Genomic DNA, 21,096 nt, shown 5'->3' on the forward strand with positions numbered 1-21,096 from the left:
GGAACCACCCCACTGCACCGTAACCTTCACGACTCTCTAAAAATGTGATGTAAACTACGTGCCTCAGTTAGAAATGATGCAAATGGACATGTTGTGCAGACGGATAATCTCCCGGATGTAAATCTGAGCCAAACTCTCTGAAGAATATGAAGTTATCACTGGATTGAAGTGTGCGGACTTAGTCAACCGGTCCACAATAACCTAGACTGTGTCATATTTCCTTAGAGTCCATGGTAAGCCTACACAAAATCCATAGTGATGCGCTACCACTTCCACTCCGGTATCTCCAATCTATGAGTCAATTCAGCTGTTTTCTGATGCTCGTACTTCACCTGTTGACAATTCAAACACCGAGAGACATAAGCAACAATATCTTTCTTCATTCTTCACCACCAATAGTAATGTTTCAAGTCATTGTTCATATTCGTGACACCTGAGTGAATGTAATAGCACGAATTGTGAGCATCCTCAAGGATCAACTATCTCAACCCATCAATATTTGGAACACAAATCCGGCCCTGAAGATGCATAACACCATTATCTCCAATCACAACCTCCTTGGAACTACCCCACTGCACTGTATCCTTCAACACCAACAAGTGAGGATCATCAAACTGGCGAGCCTTGATACGCTCCAACAACAATGATTGTGCCACAATACAAGCGAGAATCCGGCTAGGCTCCGAAACATCCAATCTCATGAACCGATTGGCCAATGCCTAATTATCCATAGGCAATGGCCTCTCCTTTACCGGAAAATATGCCAAACTGCCCATGTTCTCAGTCGTCCTACTCAATACATTAGCCACTACATTGGCCTTTTTCGGATGATATAGTATGGTGATATCATAGTCTTTCAGCAACTCTAACCATCTCTGTCACCACAAATTAAGGTCCTTCTGCTTGAACATGTGCCGGAGACTCCGATGATCGGCATAGACCTCACATAGAACACCGTATAGATAGTGCTTCCAAATCTTCAGCATGTGGAAAATGACTGCCAACTCTAAGTCATGCACAAGGTCATTCTTCTCACGAATCTTCAAATAACGAGACGTGCAGGCAATCACCCTACCGTCCTACATCAACACTGTGCCAAGCCCAATACGCAATGTATCACAATACACAGTATAAGATCCCGAACTTGTAAGCACCAATATTGGGGCTGTAGTCAATGCAATCTTGAATTTCTGAAAGTTCGCCTTTCACTCGTCGGACCATCTAAAAAGAGCACCCTTCTAGGTCAATCTAGTCAAATGAGTTGCGATGTATGAAAAAACCTCCACTAAACGGCGATAATAACCTGCCAAACCCAAGAAGCTCCGAATTTCTGTAGCTGATGTAGGTCTAGGTCAGTTCTGAACTATCTCAATCTTCTTCAAATCCAATATAAATTACAAACAATAGCATTTTTAAAATGATATAATATATGCATATAAATTTCACATACCTATCAATTTGCGAGGCCGCTCACAAAAATTGGTTAAACACTCGTTTTTTATTATAAATTAATATTACATTTATATGGCCAATATTATGAAAAAAAAAGAACTTAAAAAGCAAAAAGCAAAATTGATTAAAGAAAAATTACTGGTACTCTCACTTAATGACGATGTCAAGAAAAATAGAGTAATATATCTACTGAATGTTATAATTGGCTAAAAATATAAACCAACATAACCTTTGTTTATTATTTTCGTGGGTTCATGCTAATATTTTCTCACAAAACTAGATGGCATGTACACATGCTATGCACGCGTGTATGCCCGACATAAATGTCTCTGTTCTAGTGAAGCAGAAGAAAATAAAGATGGGAAAGCACTTTGAGATGGAGAGAAGCAAAAGGGTGGGGGAAAAAACTAAACGGCGTGGTGCTTCAAATTGGACACCCGAAAATCTCTTAAGGAATGAGGACAAAATTACCATCTTATTTCTGTACAGTACCCTCGGCCATCCAACAACTTTCGCTTATTATATATTGGAGTACTAGTTTATTTAAGAAAAGGAGAAGGAAGGAAGCACTCTATATAAGTGATGATAAAATGATGGATGCCTACTCAAGTCCTTAGGAGTGTGCATAGTTCTGTATTCAGTGTGGAAAATCCTGAAAAAAAATTATTCGTCTACAGCCATTCGGAGACATAATGCAGATTTTAAATTACAACATAAATATAAAATTCATATCATTACTTCATGAACCCAGATGAAAATATTGTGATGATGAGAAATTTAAACTTTGAATTATCTTTTAACTCAAAATAAGACCGACCAAAAAACATGATTGGTGGGAACTAAAAAGTAAAAACATGGCACTACAGAGGAAAAGAAAAAGGGAAACAATTGAAGTTGATCCGCATATTTGCTTCATTCTATCTGATTTTACCCTAAAATCGAAGTCGGAAGTAGTGTTTCCTCAGTGTAAGTGTAAGCTCTCTCCTTTGCTTCTTTAGTTTGTTTTTCCCCCAATTTTTTTTTATTCATTTACAATGTATGCTCCGTAACATACGTTCTTCCAGTTAATTTTTGCACTCCAATGCAACGGATTTTCCTCAGTGTCGTTCCATTTAGACCATACTGCTTTGACCAGTTGTATAGAAGCCCGAGCTCGAGAAACACTGACCGAGCTGAACTGAAAAATTGAGCCATAACTGCAAAAAGTTAATAATGCTGACTTAGTTCTGTTATTTGTAGTCTGTGGGTATCATTTTTATACTATGCTGAAAGTTCAGGTTGCAAATGGGAAAGGAATGTGAGGAATTGACAGAGCAAGAAACTGCCATATATGATCGTCAAATTAGGGTTTGGGGTGTCGACGCTCAGCGAAGGTATTTGTTTTTCTCATTTACACAGGCAACCAGTAAGATAATGCATCACAAATAGACGGTTGTTATAGATGTTTACTTACATCATACATCTATCTGAGTTTAGCATCCTTATAACCGGTGATAATAGGGAAGTAAATGTTCTTGGTACTTGTGCGCTTAGTGTGGTACGTAACCTTCTACAGTGTTTATATTGTTGTTGATAGTGTGAACATTATATTCTTTACATTGTATTATGAGCGTATACTTTTCAAAGTTACCTCTTAACATATGTCAAAAAGCAAGGTCCTCATAGCTGTGTAGAGACACTTTTACCGATAGCTGAATGAGAATGAGGATGATAAAATAATCAATACAAAATAAGGTAATCTGAAGATTGTTTATGATGATCAGACTTCGTGTTGTCCCGCTTCCCCTTAGGAATGGCAATGTAGCAGGACATGGTGGTGGGCGGAGTGGGGAAAGGTAAAGCCTTAATGGGGCGAAACGGGAGAATACTTAAGTGGAGCAGGGTTGGAACAAAAATAGAATTATGAAAAATGTATAGTGAGACTGGATATGGGTAGGTCAGGTTGAAACTTAGTTTCGCTGCACTTCATGAACAAAGCCTCGTTATCCATTTCTCTACTCTCTCTACTTTTTCTTTATTAAGCCTTCATTGGATCATCATTGGAAACGGTAAGCAATACTGACCCACACTCAGGTAAGGATAATGGGGTTATGACTTGACTTTAGGCAGCAAGTGTTTTTCAGTTTGTGATTTGTTTATTACTTGGTGGAGTGTAAATCCAGAAGTTAAAAGTAGCAGAAACGAGGATGTTGAGATAGGTTTGTGGGCATACCAGGTTGGATAAGATTAGGAATGAAGATATCCGGATGAAGATGAGAGTGTCCCCCGTGGAGGACAAGATGCAAGAAGCGAGACTGAGATGATTCGTGCATGTGAAAAGGAGAAACCCAGATGCCCTAGTGAGGAGATACGAGTGGTTGGCTTTGATGAGTAGGAGTAGGGGTAGAGGGAGACCTAAGAAGTATTGAGGGGAGGTGATCAGGCTGGACCTAGCACGACTTCAGCTTATCGAGGACATGACCCTTGATAGGAGGGTGTGGTGGTCGAGAATTAGGATAGAAGATTAGTAGTTAGTCGAGCGTATTTCTATTCTATATCGATGGTTTTAGGGTTAATCTCGTAGTTTTTCTTGTCTTAGATTGCTAGTAGTTCCTGTTGTTTCCCCATTACCTTTCACTTCGGTTTCTTAGTATTTTGTTGTTGTTACAGCTTGTTGCTACTGGTTCCTTTGTCGTTATTATCTTTCTGGCCCTCTTTGTTGATTTTGCTTGTTTCTACTGTTTCTTTTCATCTTTCTCGAGCCGAGGGTCTATCGGAAACAACCTCTCTACCTTCTCAGGGTAGGAATAAGGTCTGGATACACACTACCCTCCCCAGACTCCACTTGTGGGACTTCACAGGGGTCGTTGTTGTTGTGCTTGGTGGAGTGTAATCTGGTAAAGCAATTAGGTGGATCACCAGAAATTGAGAATTTAGGAGATGAGGCATAGTGTTTCTATTTTCTGTTGTTCTTGTTAAACCAAAAAGCTAAGGAGAGTAGTTAATACTCTATAAAGATTTCTAAAAACCGTAAAGGGTTTTATTTTACCTAGTGACTGTAGGGTTTGGGTTAAAATTGTTGTAGGGCAAGGCACTACATGTCCCACCCTGCTTTGCTTGTGTTATTTGTCATCTCTACTTCCCATCACTCTCCTTTCTTGAGTAGCAAGTCATTTTTACTTGGTCTGGCTCAATCATTCCATGCGACTGCCGACTAGCACTTCAAAAGGCGAAACTCTAGGTTGTTTTTTGGCGACCTATCGATGAGATTCAATAGAGATTGATGCTTCAAATCGCAACCACTCTTGCTGGCTTTTTAGTACGTGAGATGGTTCTTCTACTTTGACTCCAAATGAGGATGATTTTCTGTAGACTCAAGACTGCTGAATATTTTTGTCAATCCGAATGCTGCCTTTTTCTTAAACTTAGTGTTTTCTGTATGTTAAGGAAGAGGTCAAATTTATTGATTAAGTAACCTGCAGGTTAGAGAATTTTCAGATGAAGAAATATCTTATCTTGTTAATATTAGTCATGAAGGTTGAGTTTATTAGCTTCTGTACTATTATAGTTGATTACTCTTCACTGCGCAAAACTTATTTTTTTCATTTCTTCATCTAACTAAACGAGGCTCCCAGATCTTTCATAATCGATACGAACTTAGCTAAAACATAGAAGCGTGGAAGTAAGGAATCCATATTGGTGATACCAACTAGTTGTGAGTAGAGATTTGTATGTCAATCAACTAAGCATGGTTGATTGACTTAGCCGACCACAACTAGTTTGAGATTGAGGAGTCGTTGATTGATTGACTGGTTGAACCAAGTAGGCTTGCTAACTGCTACATATTGGTTACTACTCCATATAAGTTCTCTGTTTAGTGAAATCTTTTTGGTTGGTCTCATCTATAGTTTAGTGTATATTTCTTCAGCATAAAGTGAGGAGCAAAGGTGTGAAGTTCTTTGTTACATGGACTCCTCAGTTCTTGGCTTACCCTTGTCAAGTTCGAGACTTCAGTACTTCACAATGGTTCCTTACTTGGATCTTCCAAAATACACTACAAAAGGCCTACTAAAATTTGCTGTAATCCTACACCTACCTGAATCTGATATTTGTACTTAAGTCCATGTAACATATGTAGATTTTAGTCTGGTGTAACTTGCTATTATGGATAAAGAGGGAACCCTTGTTTCTGCGATTCACATGAAGGGCAAATGGAATGTGTGCTCATCCTAGTTTCATATATGACGTACTTTTAATTTAAAAAAACAATATCTATCTTCAAAGGAATGACATATACAAGAATTTTTAGATAGACAAATGGCAGACCATCTAGTTTTTTTCATTTTTATAAAATTTTCCACTATTTTATTACTTATGTCAGGTTGAGCAAATCTCATATATTTGTCAGTGGACTGAAAGGGACTGTTGTTGAGGTACAATTCTACCGGTGATCAAGTTTCTGAGTAAAAATTTATTTCGATAATATTTTTTGTTATCAATAGAACAACTTAATCATTTCCTGTTGGTGGAATTGGATTTTATCCAAGCTTAAATTGTGAACATCATGATTCGTGGTCATTTGATAGGACAAGTTTGTATAAAACATTTAGTGCGCCAGATGCTAAAATCAAATTGAGGAACTTCGTATTGTATTTAACTCCTTTATTTTCAGTTTGTTAACTCTTTTTTCTCCCTTTTCTTCCAGTTTTGCAAGAATATTGTCTTGGCCGGAGTAGGTAGTTTGACGCTAAATGATGATCGATTTGTAACAGAAGAGTTGCTGTCTGCTAATTTCTTAGTTCCTTCTGATCAAAATGTAACCCGGGGGAAATCACTTGCTGAGCTTTGTTGTGAATCACCGAAAGATTTCAACCCCATGGTTTCTGTTTCTGTTTGAAAAAGGTTGGTATTCTTTTGTACTATATATATATATATATATATATATATATATATATATATATATATTTAAAATGTTTAAATCTGCATAGTTCCTCTAACTCATCAAGCAACTGCGTTTCCACTTTTTATTGTTCTTTGATCTGGTAATGTCTTCTTAAGCTAGGTTAATCTGCCACTGATATTTTTAGGTGACCTGGCCAGCTTCGATGTTGAATTCTTTCAGAAGTTCGATGCTGTTGTCATCAGTTGTTGCTCCCTATTGACAAAAGTATGGACATTCTTCTTTCTTGTTGAACATAGATAAGATGGGTTTTCCAATGAAAATATCAGTCTTTTATGATTTTCCTTTCGATTATGCTCCCTATGTAGAAATCAGTCAATGCAAAGTGTCGCAAGTTGCCAAGGCGTGTCGCATTTGACCATGTAGAATGCCGAGATTCCTGCGGTGAGATATTTGTTGACTTGCAGAATTACAGCTATTCCAAGGTTATAACCAAATTCATTTCATTTTTAAGTCTCCTGTGGTTGTGGTGGATTTAGTCCTTGGATAGAGCATCTCTGTTCAGTTCGATCCAGTCCTTTCCACACATTGTGTATTTTATCTTAAGGGCCTATGTCTTGCTTATCATATAGCTAAATCTGAAGGAATCTCTTAAATCCCTTCTTATCACTTCTGCAGAAAAAGAATGAAGAAACAATTGAATGCCAACTACACTATCCGAGTTTTGAGGTATGACTTCATCGAAGCCATCAACAAAGAAAATGTTTTCTTGTTTAGCTGTTGTGCTGTTTTACATTATTGTATCGTTGAGATTATATCTTCTTTTCGTTTTTAAGATTTCAGTCTCAGCGAATCTCAGATATGTCGAAGTCATCCCTTTGATTTTCTTTTTCAACTTAAGTTAATGACTACTATATCTGCCTAGCAGAAAGCAAATGTATGATTAATGAATAAAAGGTGATTTGAACTAGTTATTATTTCATACTTCATAGCTGAAACCTTATGGACCTCTTTATGTTGCTTCTAAGCAGATCAATTTGCTCCAGTCCAGCTGCATGATTGTCTATATCATTGCCTAAAGTCTATGATGTTTTCTTTTAGGGGTGTGCATTCGAATCGGTTTATCGATAAATCGAATCGATTATTTGTTATCGGTTTATCGATATCGGTTTATCGATTTCGATTTCGAAATTTTCCTTATCGAGTTATCGATTTCGATTTCGATTTTGTCCTCTTCGGTTATCGGTTTATCGATAAACCGATAGGATATACTATTTATTTATTTATTTTTTGTTTTTACCCTTATTCTATATACCCTTTCCTTTACCCTAAGTCTCTAACCCTATTATTTCATCTACCACATTTAAGGAATGATCATATTTAAAGCTCAAGGGAATGAAGTTCAAATTAATGGAAAATAGAATTAGCCGTGATGATGTATTTTTTTTCTATACACCGTTGGAGTGTTGGTGGCATACATTTGATCCCTTACTTTAGTTTCGTTGCATGTGCTTGTTGACACAATTTTTATTTATAAACGGTGTTAGTTATGATCATATTTAGCTTCTTTTTGTCCATATTAGTTAGGCGTGTTTATAGCGATATACTTTCCGTGGAATCCCGCAAATTTTCTTATTGGTATAATCGATAACCGAATCGATAAGCCCCAAAAATCGATAAATCGAAACCTTATTGAAAAGATAATGATAAGCATATGTACAAATCGATAATCGATAAGTAATTATCGATAAGGTTCAAAATCGAATCGATAAATCGAATGCACACCCCTATTTTCTTTTCTTGATTTTCCCTTTCAATCTTGTTTCAGCACTATTTCTTTTTCAGCACCATTCGAAATGTTTGGTGGTTAATAATCCATCTGCTACATCTTAACATTTATATGGTAGCTTTGAAGGTTGTCACTAGTATCTGGCAGCTTTTAAACGGAAACAATTAGCTGCACATGTGATGTTCCATAGAGTTGGGCAAAGTTTTTGGTGAGTATAACCTTCTCATTTCAAAGTAACAAGAACCTCCTAACATTCTGTCTAGATATAGTAGTTTAAGGAAGACTTAATTCGCCCGAGAGACAACACCCTTGCGATTTGCATTATCAGTTCCATTGATGAACACCTCACCACCTATTTGTGAGGGTTCTAATGCGGCTTGCCTCTCATCACTGCCATTTTCTTCACGACCATCACCAGACATCAAATAATCCACCTTAACCTGTTCTCATGTCCAGTTTCAGCACTGATGAAGTCCTGCGACACCATTTCAGACATAAATATGGACATAATGATTGGATCTGGATTCAAAATCCTGAAGGATCTCTCATACTCCCAAAAAAATAAGAGATGATGTATGGAATTCATTGGAACAGGTAGATTTTTAAAGGCAATTATGCTTTAAAGAGAGACAGCAATGTAACATACGCTAAAGATTCCTATAATCCCTTTTAACTTTCTAAATCAGATAAAAATGGTTGGGTTACTACATCTGTTGGTTTCTTAACCTGAAGTTAGTATGGTTTCTGTGTTGCAGAGTATTTTATAAGTTTTTCATTTGAAATGGCACTTGCCTTACCTAAACTTCTGCAGGAAGCCACTGAAGTACCGTGGAGATCTCTACCCAAGAGAATGTCAAAGCTATACTTTGCCATGAGAGGTATACTGTATTACTCAGGTTCTTGTAATTTTTTATGCATGTTTAAAGATGCTCTCTAAGTACAGACTTTCGCTATCTGGTACCTGCTGGTGCATGAAGGTCAATTGGAATTTCAGCTATATAAGTAACAAGAACAAGAGAGAGATCAGTGGGTTGCAGTCAGACTCAATCCCAATGTGGCATGTTTAAGTTCTTAGGATCATTGCTTCTGCTTTGATACATTAGGAATATAGAAACTGAATCAATTTGCTCACCTTCAGAGAGGATGCAGTATCAGTCATAGGCTGTTTCCTAGTCTCTCCACTCCCCCTTCCCCCAACGGCCCAACCACCATTATTCTTATCCAGAAGCTTATATTATGAGATAAGAACTGACTATTTGTGGTGTTCAAATACAATGTAGTAGCTTGCTGCAAAAAAAAAAAAAAAAAAAAAAAAAAAAAAAAACTTGGGGAAAATTTGAGATACTTAACAGGGTGCTATATACAATTACAGTTTTTGTGTTCTTCTGCATCCTATGATAATTTGTGGTCTTCAAATTACAGATATATGTTATCTGTTTTAATTATAGTACAGTGGCAGCAGTCCGTGGAAATATTCCACTTTTTGGTAGCCTGCACACCAAGAATACTTTAATTAGCTATCTTGGTGTTTGTTTTCACTGAAAGTGGTAATGGTGACAAAATGATAGGAGGTCCATGATTGCGTATTTGATACACGGCCTAAGTGCAACAGTAAATTTACTTAAATTATCTTGTCCCTTGACTTGTGACTGGTAAATCTTTTTGCAGTCATTGAGAGGTTTGAAGTACTTGAAAAGCGGAATCCTATAGATACTTCTGCGGATGACCTTCCGAATGTTCTGAAATTGAGGAAGGAACTATGTGAGGCGCAGGTATATCCCATGAATTCAAGTATATTAATGTAATGCATTTCCTCCAAGTCCTTAACAAAATTGCCTCTTGATTTGCAGTGGATAAATGAATCTCAGATCCCGGATTCTCTACTAGAAAGGTTGTTAGCATCTAAACATGAATTTCCTCCAGTTTGTGCCATTGTGGGAGGAGTCCTTGGACAGGTGATCACGCTGCTGTCTTGTTCATTTGGTACCTCTTGACATTTTTCGCTGATGTGTTCAAGTTTTTATCCTTGCAGGAGGTTATTAAAGCAATATCTGGAAAAGGAGATCCCCTTAAAAACTTTTTCTTCTTTGATGCCACAGACGGTAAGGTGATAATAGAGGACATATCAAATGTCAACAGCTGAGGAGCTAGGAATTCTATTCAGGATGATCAATGGCTTGTGGTGAATATTTTTTTAACATATGCTAACCTTATTTGTGGATTTGCCTAATTGTCTCCTACGGATAAGCATATTTAATTACGCCAGATGACTTAGTTCACCTTATGAGGTTAATCTGATTACTCTTTAGTTCAACATATGATCTGGTTTTACTTATTATTCAAACATGATAGTTAGTATATCAAAAAATGCAGAAAAAGCTTTTGGCTACCACTAAATAGCTAATGGATTATTAAAAAACCGTTTGATTAATGAATAGTGCTGTTGCCCTTTTGAATAAGACGAAGGGGAAGATCTTTTGGTGGATTGGGACTTTGAATATTTAGAAAGTGGTGCAAGCTGAAGTTTGTGACCATAAAGCTACAACTTTCATCATCTCCCTTTTCCCTTTTTGTTGATTAGTAGTTTTATGAGTGATAGTGATGAACTGCTTCGTCATGTGTTCTGAGAAGAACAATAAAAGAGAATTAGAAGAAAACTCTTGATTTTAAAAGTAATTTTTCCACACTAACAAGATTTGGAAAACTCTCACCTTCCTCCCGCTACCCTCCTTTTTATTTAGTAACTAGTTTCTCGGCATGTGCGTTGCACGTGTATGCCGAGTCATATAATATATAGTTTTAGAAAATAATATTGATATTATCTAAATAAAGCTTTAAGTAAATAAAACATGAAAGAATAAACTACAAGTTTACGTAAATATTCAACGTGGATTATCATGTAGTGACTTATTTGTTGAGGTCAAGATAATTTGATATCGTTAACTGTAAAAAAAATTAATTTTTAATTAGATGTATGTATTTTTTATGCTTATTCACTTTTATAAGGTACAAACATGAAATAAAGCATATTTACCTAATATGCAGCATTTTTGACATATTAATAGGTACATAATTTTGCTAACTCTACTTCGATTCTTGAGATGACAAAGCAAAAATACTGGGAGAAATTTAAAAATAGCCAGATTTATAATTGGTCGTTCAAAAATAGCTCAGTTTCAAAAGTAATTGAAATTTAGCCACTTTTCATGTAAAGATAAATCTGAGCGAAAACACTGTTCAAAACCCGGAAAATACGCCAGTATATTATGCTGGAGTTCCAGCATAAGTATACTTGAACTCCAGCATATTATACTGGAGTTCCAGCAAGTATACACGTCCAGCATAATATACTGGAGTTTGGAGCACCAGTGCTCCAGTCTCCAGTATATTATACTGGAGCCAACAAAGTATACCGGTCCAGCATAATATGCTGGAGTTCATACAAAGGTGCACCAAAATCCAGTATATTATACTGGGCCGATCTATGTTGCAGCAAAATAGTGGCTATTTTTCATTGACTTGGTAAATGCTGGCTATTTTTGAATGACCAGTCCGAAAACTGGCTATACCGTGCTATTTTTACAAAAATACTACTATAATTTTGATAGTTCAAGAAAAACTCTTTACTTTCTGTTATGATTGACATTCTTCTTTGAAATAAATAATAACTTTAAACAATCTTAATAAATTTAACATCTTGCACGGACAATACTTATTTTTATTTAGTTAGTATATTAAAATAATTCTAAATAGTAAAAGTGGAAGTACGTATTACTAATTATTTGACCAAGTAATTCAAGTAAGTTGTTAAAAAAATATAAAATAAATTTACAGTGAATGCAATATTAAATCTACAAATAAAAGAATAATAATTTTCACTGAAAGTTCATTCCAAATAAACACCTAACTTAGAAGTTCATTCCAAAGAAACACCAAACTTTGTAAACAAATAATTAAACTAAACTAAACAGTAACTCGTTTACCAAAAAAACCTTCCCTATGTAGTTGTTCGGTAATTAATGAATACATCATCCATAGGGTATTCTTTTCAAAAATACGGATAATATGTATTAAACAAAATAAGGATATAAAAACTTGAAAATGAGAAAGAGATAATAGTATACTCACACGAATAACTTTGTGCAACACCAAGGATATAGTATTGTCAAAGAAAAAAATAGGCTTAAACTCATTATATTCTCTAATTTCTTTAAAGAATTGACTACCACAATATAGTTTACATAGATTGCTAAAACACATCTACATAAGAGACCAACACGTATCTCGATTTGTCTTGTAAATAATCTCATAAATGAATATATAATCATATATTTATGGAAATCACCAAACTTAGATTATTCATATTTCTTTTGCCAAGTGTGTAGTTTTAAAATATATTATGTTTATCACAAGAAGACCTCAATATTCACAATATCTTATCAAACTTTTAATTTGTCTAAACTTAAATATCATATCATGATCTCAAAAATATTTTAAACTATGAATATACCGTAATAACCTCAGTTATTCTAATTATAATGTGTATGCAAGACACAGAATATTATGAGATCATGGCCACCTATTATCACATTTAATATGCATATTGAATTTTGTAAAGTATAACCCTTTTTTTGTTATTGTCATACCATTCCTATCTCTCAGCATAATAGAATGAGACGTAGGAAAATCCTTGCCAAGATGTGACAATTGTTTAAGCCGAAAAGTGATGTCATTTTGCACATCTAATACAGTGCTTGCTTTCATAAATTCTTGGACACATACCAAATAAAGGAAACAAATAACTATATTTATAAATCATTATGGTAAATTTAACATCTACAGATTACACTTCCAACTCTATGTTGGAAAGTAAAATACAAAAAATATAAGAATTAACTTTTGATACTCCTCGAGATATCTGCTTCACTTTTTCCCAAATCCCTTGGCCTTTGCTTCCGTGGAGTCTTTATGACACTTGATCATTTGTAAACATAAGAAATTTTAATCATTTGTAAGCAAATATATTGTTTTCCCCTAATAGAAGAAATTTTAATCTTTGATTTCTGGGGAAGAGAAATCATAAAATTGCTTATAAGTTGCGGTTGTCAATAACTTAAAATAAGTTCTAAAGTTATTGCAATCAATCCTATAAATATATTTATAGGTGTCTTTTAGAATGAAAAGACTAACCAAAAGGTACCATTTTCTAAAAGACACCATTTCTAAATGGTCATAAATAGAGCCGTTAAAATGGGCTAGTCCGTGAGGCCAGCCCAATCCAATCCGCTAGTTGGGTAGGGTTGGGCTAGAATTTTTTTTAGCCCATTTAAAACTGAGGCTTATAACCCCAGCCCAAGTCAGCCCGCTGGGCCTGGGCCGGCCCGTGGGCTAAAAATTAATAAATTAATTAACTATTAAATATTTAATATTGAAAAAAGTAAAAACTAAAAAAAACTATTAACTATAATCCCCATTCTCCAACCCTAGATTGCTCATTTATCCTTCCATATCAACTAGAATTGACATTTTTGACATGCATGTAATATGATAAAATTAGTTTTTCTTTTACTTAATTAATAACGAACTCGAAAAGTTTTAGCAATAATAATCAATTTTCAAAAGAAAATATTACTTTAAGTAGCCAATGATCAGTTTGGATTACTTTAATATACTATTAATATTTAAATTGCTCTTTAGTATAGAAAAAGATCAATTTTTTAAAAGGAAAAATTTCACGTAAGAACAACTGAGCTCCCTCCTTTTCAATTTTATAGCCCATATTTTAATTTACAACCAACTAACCCAAAAATAATAGGCTAAGATTCAATATCCAACTCCAATAGGTTCTAGAAATTACTATTTAATTTTTAAAAAAGATTGCCCAAGCTTTTAAGTTAATTTTCGATTCAGTAACTGTGACTCAAATATTAGTTCAACAAACCAAATTCATTTGGATGGTGAAAATTATATTTTTAACAAGCTTAAACGTGTGGGTTTAAATTTCGAATTTGATTTTGTGAGAAACTTGGAGTGGGTGTTATTTAGACTTGTTAGAAATAGTATAAGGAAGTTATATATAAAATTTGAAGTCATTTAATGGAGATTTTGGACTGGTTTTGAACAAGAATTGCAACTGAAAATCGTGGAAGAAGTTCGTCTACAGGCGCTTGTATAAAAGTGTATAAGATGTGTTTATATACTTATATACACTATACAAGATTATACATAATTATACAAAAAACTGACTTCGTCTTCTTCCTTGCGTCTTTTCTAAAATTTAACTCAAATCTTGCCCAAATCTACTCCAAATCACTTCAAATTTAAATTTTGAACCTCTTTTGATATTTTCAATCAATTAGAACAACACTCAATCCAAATAAATAACAAACTCAAAAAATCTTATTTTCGAAAGCAAAACTTTGAATGGCCTTCAATGGTGGACTTCTACTTTTCAATTTTCTTACATTGCAACTAGATGACACAGGGTAACAAGCATCAATGGCGGACGACCCTTTGAAGCATATGTAGAAGATGTAAGAAAAACAGAGAGTGAAAGCAATGATTGTGAGAACACATATTTAACTCCATAGCTTTTAGAAGCAATGGTTGTAAGAACACAAGTTTTGAATTTGCTAGTGCTTTCAAAATATGTACAATATGGGTTAGGTTGGGTAAAACTTAAAAACATGGGCTATTTTTTGTTATGGTGTGAAGTCATGTGTATTTTCTTGTAATTCTTTCTTTTGAAAACACCAAAAACTAAAAAAATTGACCACTAGCAAATTTCAGGAATTTTAAAAATTTTATGGTCTATAATGATGAAATCAGCAAATGATATTAATCCTAACTTAAAAAACTTCAGCATTTAAACTTATTGAAGCAATCCCTGAATCTGAGAAAAATGAAAGAAATTCTCTAAGTAAACAGAAGTTATTTACATGATTAATCGATTATGTCACGAAAAAATATTTAAGGATTTAAAGAAATTCTTTTTTCTTAAAAAAAAATTGAAGGGCCAGCCCGCGGCCCTCTTAGGGATGGGTTGGGCTGGCCATTTTAAGGCCCGTTCATGTGGCGGGCCGGCCCGTCCTAGCCCTCCAAATTTAAAAGCCCGCGAGGCTTGGGCTGGACTGGCCCGTTTTGACAACTCTAGTCATAAATGATTCCCTCTTTGTTCAGTTTACGGTTTCGCCGAATTTATTTAATATTTTATTAGTATATTAATAATAGGTATTTTGATTATTTAAAAGGGTGATTTGGTATTTTGACTTTTTAGTTAAGGGCTTCATGCTTTTATAATAATACTAGTGTCTCTGTACGATATCAAGTTTTGTAACATAATATTAATATAATTAAGGTATAAATTTCTACAAATGGTCCCCGTAAATCATCATATATTGACTTTGAAAGTTCATCCCAAACAAATACTTAACTTTGCAAGTAGACGATTAGCTTAAACAAACAACATATTATGTACATGAAACCTAATGGCTAAACTAGTAAAACATAAACTCATTGCTAATGTATTCATAAAAATAAATGTATGTCACAAAATCACTTAAGTTTGTAATTTACATAAAATAAACTTTGTATGGTTAATTAACAAAATAATTAATTTGAATTATCTTATTTAGTAGCGATTTATTTAAAATATCATATTTTGATTTTTTTTTTCAGGATCTTCTTTTCTTTTGACATTAAAACTATTAATTTATTTTTATCAAGATTTATCATTATAACATTATTTTATAGGCTATTTGATATATAGGGAACTTGAATATGAAAATAACTTTAAAATACAGATAATCTGAGTAGTAATTATTTATTGCCAACATCACAACCTTTTTTTTTTGTTATTTTCCTAAAGAAAAAAAGGAAAGACCAGCGGTTCTTTTGACATATAATATTTTATGTTCTAAATCTGATTTTAAATTCAAGAAAGTATAATAATTGAACTTTACTACTTTTTGGTTAGTTCCAAATCTGACTGTTAATAGAAAATAGCCGGTGCTTGAATTTAGAGACGAACGATCTATGCGTAAAATAATTTTTAGTTTGATCGAATTTAAAAATAAATAACTTATGCTACAAAATGCAAACATTGCATCGCATCGCCTTGTCTAAAGCTAGTCGAAAAGCATTGTCAAAATAAAAAGTTAGTAGAAAAGCAGAAAATATAATATATAGATGCAATAATTATTTTCTTTTTCCACTTCTTAAAGCAATGATCACCCAAGAGAAAAAAATATATTCATATTTTTGTAAGTTAAATAAAAATCAACTCAATATATGTGTAGAACTTTAGCACTATTTGTAAATTACAATATGGAGACTCGACTAAACATTAAGTGAAAAGGTCAAAAGAAAGGTATGAGCGGAATTTAATTTTAAAAAAGAAAGAAAAGAAAGACACACAGTAAGAGAAGAATACCTTTCAGCCATAAATTAATGAATTTTATAGAATTACTGATAAGACTAATTACTCGGGTGCGTCCTTTTAAGTCACTGATTTATGCTCAATTGTACATAAATACATACTTATTTATTATCAAGTTAGAAGTTATTGAGAGCTCTCCACTTTTAATATAGTATAGATAGATATAGATATAGATATAGATATAGATATAGATATAGATATATAGAGATGGCGAACGACAAATATTATTTAGGCACAACGTTTACTCTAATCTAGAACAATTTAATTTTAAGTATAAACAAATTAAAAAGAATATTTATTATTTAACTATGATTAAATGATAAAAATTGTTATGTTATATTCATTGGTCTGAGTCAAACACCCCGTGGGATTAAATATTTCTAACAGCAAATGAAGGATTGGCGCGTCACCTCTTCTACCGTTGTGACACAATCAATGGAAGAAAGCGTTCAAGGGCATATGGTCAATTGTTTAATAATTGTACTAGGAGTAATATCTCATGAGAAAAACATCTACTAGTATTTATTTAGAAGTATTTAATTTAACATATCATATGTTACCCGCTAACTGTTTACCTAAATACATAGTAACCATTTACCGAAACCTTTTAATCTTTCATCAAGGTTTCGCGACTAGTTGATCACGCCAAACTATGCCTTATAAAAAGAATTAAGCGGTCGTTACAAATATAATTCGGTTTACAAGTCCGGAGTCGAATCTCGCAAAGAACTAATGCTTAGCTACAACTGTTCACTATCACTAAGAAGACAAGCTTGAACAATTCCTAACTTATAGATATTAAGATTCTTATGTTTAACTAATTAACTAACAAATTAAAATAGTAAATTAACAACTAAAGATACTAAAGGTTAGAGACAGATTAAGGAGGTCTAGAGTTATAATTTTTCCTATTGTCGGAATCCTTCCCGCTACGTTTTCTATAAATTCGCCTAAGTATTCTCTACTGATCATGAGCACTCCGACTGTCGTAACTCTCTCCCGAGTAATTACCATAATTTACTAGACATATTCTCCAGAATTATGCTAGCTGGCATTAGGTACGGCTCACCCGGATCGCACTCAAGGTTTCGTTATCCCTAACCTTTAAACCCTTCGTATTGATCCCTCATATACGTTAAGAGTGATTTTGTTCAACAACTACCTAAATATGCACTCTCTCCCGAGTAATACATACTAAATAGGCACAGTCGATTGGGAGCTCTTCAACCAACCACAATAATAACGTAGTTGAACAAATAGAGAAAATACTACAACAAATCTATATTAACATAATAGAAAAATTATCCTCCAATAGGTTCCATCAAAACCCTAGATAACAAATTAGCTATTCATAATAGTATGCATAACTACAATACTAGAATTCATAACCAATAATGGAAATAGAAAGAAGGAACTGAAAAACTCGTAGAAGAATTCTCCGCCTTGCTCCTAGTGTGTTCTTGCCTCCTAGGTCAAATCTCTGATGTCCACGACGGCTGCATAGGTCTAAATTATGTCAAAAGTATGTCCCCCTTCTCAAAATAGCATTTTTATATGTATTTATACCAAATAGGGTCGGGCCCAAACGAAAATACCTTCTCCCGCGTGAAATATGACTCTGGCTCTATAAAATCTGCACAGGCGCGCCGCATGGGGCGACGCACCACGCGGTGTGCTTATGGGGAAGTTCAACTTTATTCTGATAGGCTACAGGAAATTTTCACATGCGCGGCGTGCCATGCACTGTAGTAGTGGGAATTCGCAAAAATGCAAAACACGAAAGTTGTAGTCCTTTCAAATAGCTTTCCAACGATATACTGTGGAGCCTAAACGGAGTTCTGAGCGAAAGGTTATGTGTATTTTAGTATACAAGGCATCGTATGCCCGCTCAATTCTCTGTTTCGTTCTTAACTATCATCCATTGATCCCCGAACACGATCCCGGCTTGATTCCTTGGGCTTTTACTCAGACTTCAAAGCTCCAGATCACTTGAATTCATTCCATAATATCTACATAACTTGGAATCACTCCTACAAAGCATAAAATACATAATTAGTGCAAAACACTAGCGATTAAAGTTAAAACTCAATTAAAGCGCAGTACATTGGAGTGTAATAAGCGACTAAAATATGCAGTTATAGTCTATCATCACTAGTTAATTTGATAGTCGTCTCTGTAGTTATTTTCATCTAAGGGTGTGTTTGGTATAACGAAAAATATTTTCCAAGAAAATGTTTTCTTAGAAAACAAGTAGTAATCTTATTCATTTTTCGGTGTTTAGTACGCAAATTATGGAAATGACTTCTCAAGAGTATTAATAAATAATTTAGACATATCCACTCCTTTAATCTCATGACAGGACGGATGGGAAACATGATCCTTAAACTAGACCTAGAAAAAGCTTTTGATAGACTGGAATGGTCATTCATATGCAAGTCTTTTACACCCTAGGATTCTCAGCTACTCTAATCAAGCTTATTATGAATTTCATCTCCACCTCCTCCGTGTCAATCATGATAAATGGAAGACCTACTAAATTCTTTGAACCATCTCGAGGCATTCATCAAGGAGCCCCACTATCCCCATACATCTTCATCATCTATATGCAATCACTATCCTACCAAATTGATCAAGCCATAACCAATAGTGACTGGATACCAGTTAAGATTAGTAGATCGGGGCTACCAGTCTCCCGCCTACTTTTTGCGGACGACCTGATACTATTCGCTCGTGCTGATCTACATAATTATTAATATATTCAATTCTCTCCACCACCAATCAAGGCAAAAAATTAATTTCTCTAAATCAAAACTTTTTTCTCCAAAAACTTGACGCTCAACACTCAAGAGTGCCTTACCAATTCCCTAAACATCCGCAAGGCTACCAACTTTGGTAAATACCTAGGTTTTCACCTAACTAACAACTCCCCCAAAGGCAAAGACTATCAATTCATAATTAATAAAATGAATAACAAGCTTTCATGATGGAACGCAAAAACTCTCAACATGGCAGGTAGAACCATCCTCATACACTTAGTACTAGCCACCATACAAACTATTCCATGCAAAATAACCTACTGCCAACCTCTACTAGGAGCCACATAGACCGTATCCAACGAAACTTCCTATGGGGTTCAACTCCAGAAAAAAGAAAAGTACACCTTATTAACTGGGAGACTATAATCACTCCAAAAGTGCTCGGAGGACTAGGGCTTTATAAAACCAGTGAAAAGAATTATGCAATGCTAGAAGGACTACTATGGAGATTCCATACGAACAATCGATCACTCTAGGTAAAAATCTGCAAGCAAAATATGTCCAGCTGTCACGACCCTAACCCCGAACCCGGTTGTGATGGCGCCTCTCGTGAAGACAAGGCCAGCCAGACCAACACAATACACTTCTTTAAGCAGTTAATAACATAAAGATACTTCAAACATGATTCAATAGCAATATTTAGCGAAAATAGAGATAACAAACGGAAACCCAACCCGACACAGCCCTAACCGGGGTGTCACAAGTCACGAGCATCTATTAGAGTATAAATACAACTACAAGGTCTGAAATATACAAAAAAAAACAGGACTGATGAGCAAAAAGGGAGAAAAAATGGTGTTGTGAACGTTGGCAGCCACCTCGCTAAACTCCGATAACTTAGCCTCTGACCAGCTCAAAACCCGCTACCGGGTGAACAAATACCTGCATATGCACACGAGGTGCAGGGAGTAAAGTGAGTACTCCAACTCAGTGAGTAATAAAGATAAATAATAACTGAGCAGTAAGAAATCACGTAAAACAAACCATCATGTTGTATAGAGCAGTCTAAAACCCTTTGAGTAAAAGCAGTGAAACTTTGAAATCCTTGAAAAAACATCTTAGCTCAGTTTAAACCTCTTTTAAAAATGACTTTTTCAACGGTTACGCAAATGAGTGCAAAACAAATAGTGCAGATAAGCACGGAAATCCGCCCCTCGGGCACAATACTCAATTAACAGATAATGCCAAGCAATCAGATAGATATCACATGAAGTAGCACAAACAACAGATAATGGCAGACAAATGAAATAAAGTAAACACATAGAACAGTACCAGCACCGCTGCGGCGTGCAGCCCGATCCATATATCGCTGCGGCGTGTAGCCCGATCCATATATCTCATCGACGGTGCTCACTGGGGGTGTGCAGACTCCGGGAGGGGCCCCTTACGGCCCAAGCGCAATATCAAGTCATATCGTGGCATAAAAATCTAGGCCCTCGGCCTAATATCAGTATCAGTATAACACTGCTGCGGTGCGCATAACGATCCCTTAGTATCCTCACATCTGGCCCTCGGCCATACTCAGTCCATAAATCACATAAGCCCCTCAGGCATTAGTAAAAACAGTAGATCTCAGTCCAAAACATCATTTACTATATCATTTTAGTTTCAAAACCGAGTAAAAGTGGCTGAGTTGTAAAACAGTGGAAAACAGTACGACTGAGTTCAAGTAGTAGGTCAAAACAGTGAGGAAATAGTGATAAAAATCCCCGGAGGGTTCAAA

General features: G+C 35.0%; 1 protein-coding gene across 1 annotated transcript; it reads left to right on the forward strand.

Annotated features, from left to right (window-relative positions):
* The first annotated feature begins 1,835 nt into the window (after positions 1 to 1,835).
* Positions 1,836 to 10,434, forward strand: LOC104229403 (SUMO-activating enzyme subunit 1B-1-like). The gene is made up of 10 exons (XM_009782050.2): positions 1,836 to 2,825; positions 5,813 to 5,864; positions 6,137 to 6,322; positions 6,494 to 6,598; positions 6,700 to 6,816; positions 7,010 to 7,060; positions 8,932 to 8,998; positions 9,789 to 9,892; positions 9,971 to 10,075; positions 10,153 to 10,434. Exons 1-10 carry the CDS (start codon positions 2,737 to 2,739, stop codon positions 10,261 to 10,263), a joined length of 987 nt encoding a protein of 328 aa, XP_009780352.1. The 5' UTR covers positions 1,836 to 2,736; the 3' UTR covers positions 10,264 to 10,434.
* The last annotated feature ends 10,662 nt before the right edge of the window (positions 10,435 to 21,096 follow it).

Source organism: Nicotiana sylvestris, chromosome 6, assembly GCF_000393655.2.
Source record: "Nicotiana sylvestris chromosome 6, ASM39365v2, whole genome shotgun sequence".
NCBI lineage: Eukaryota > Viridiplantae > Streptophyta > Magnoliopsida > Solanales > Solanaceae > Nicotiana > Nicotiana sylvestris.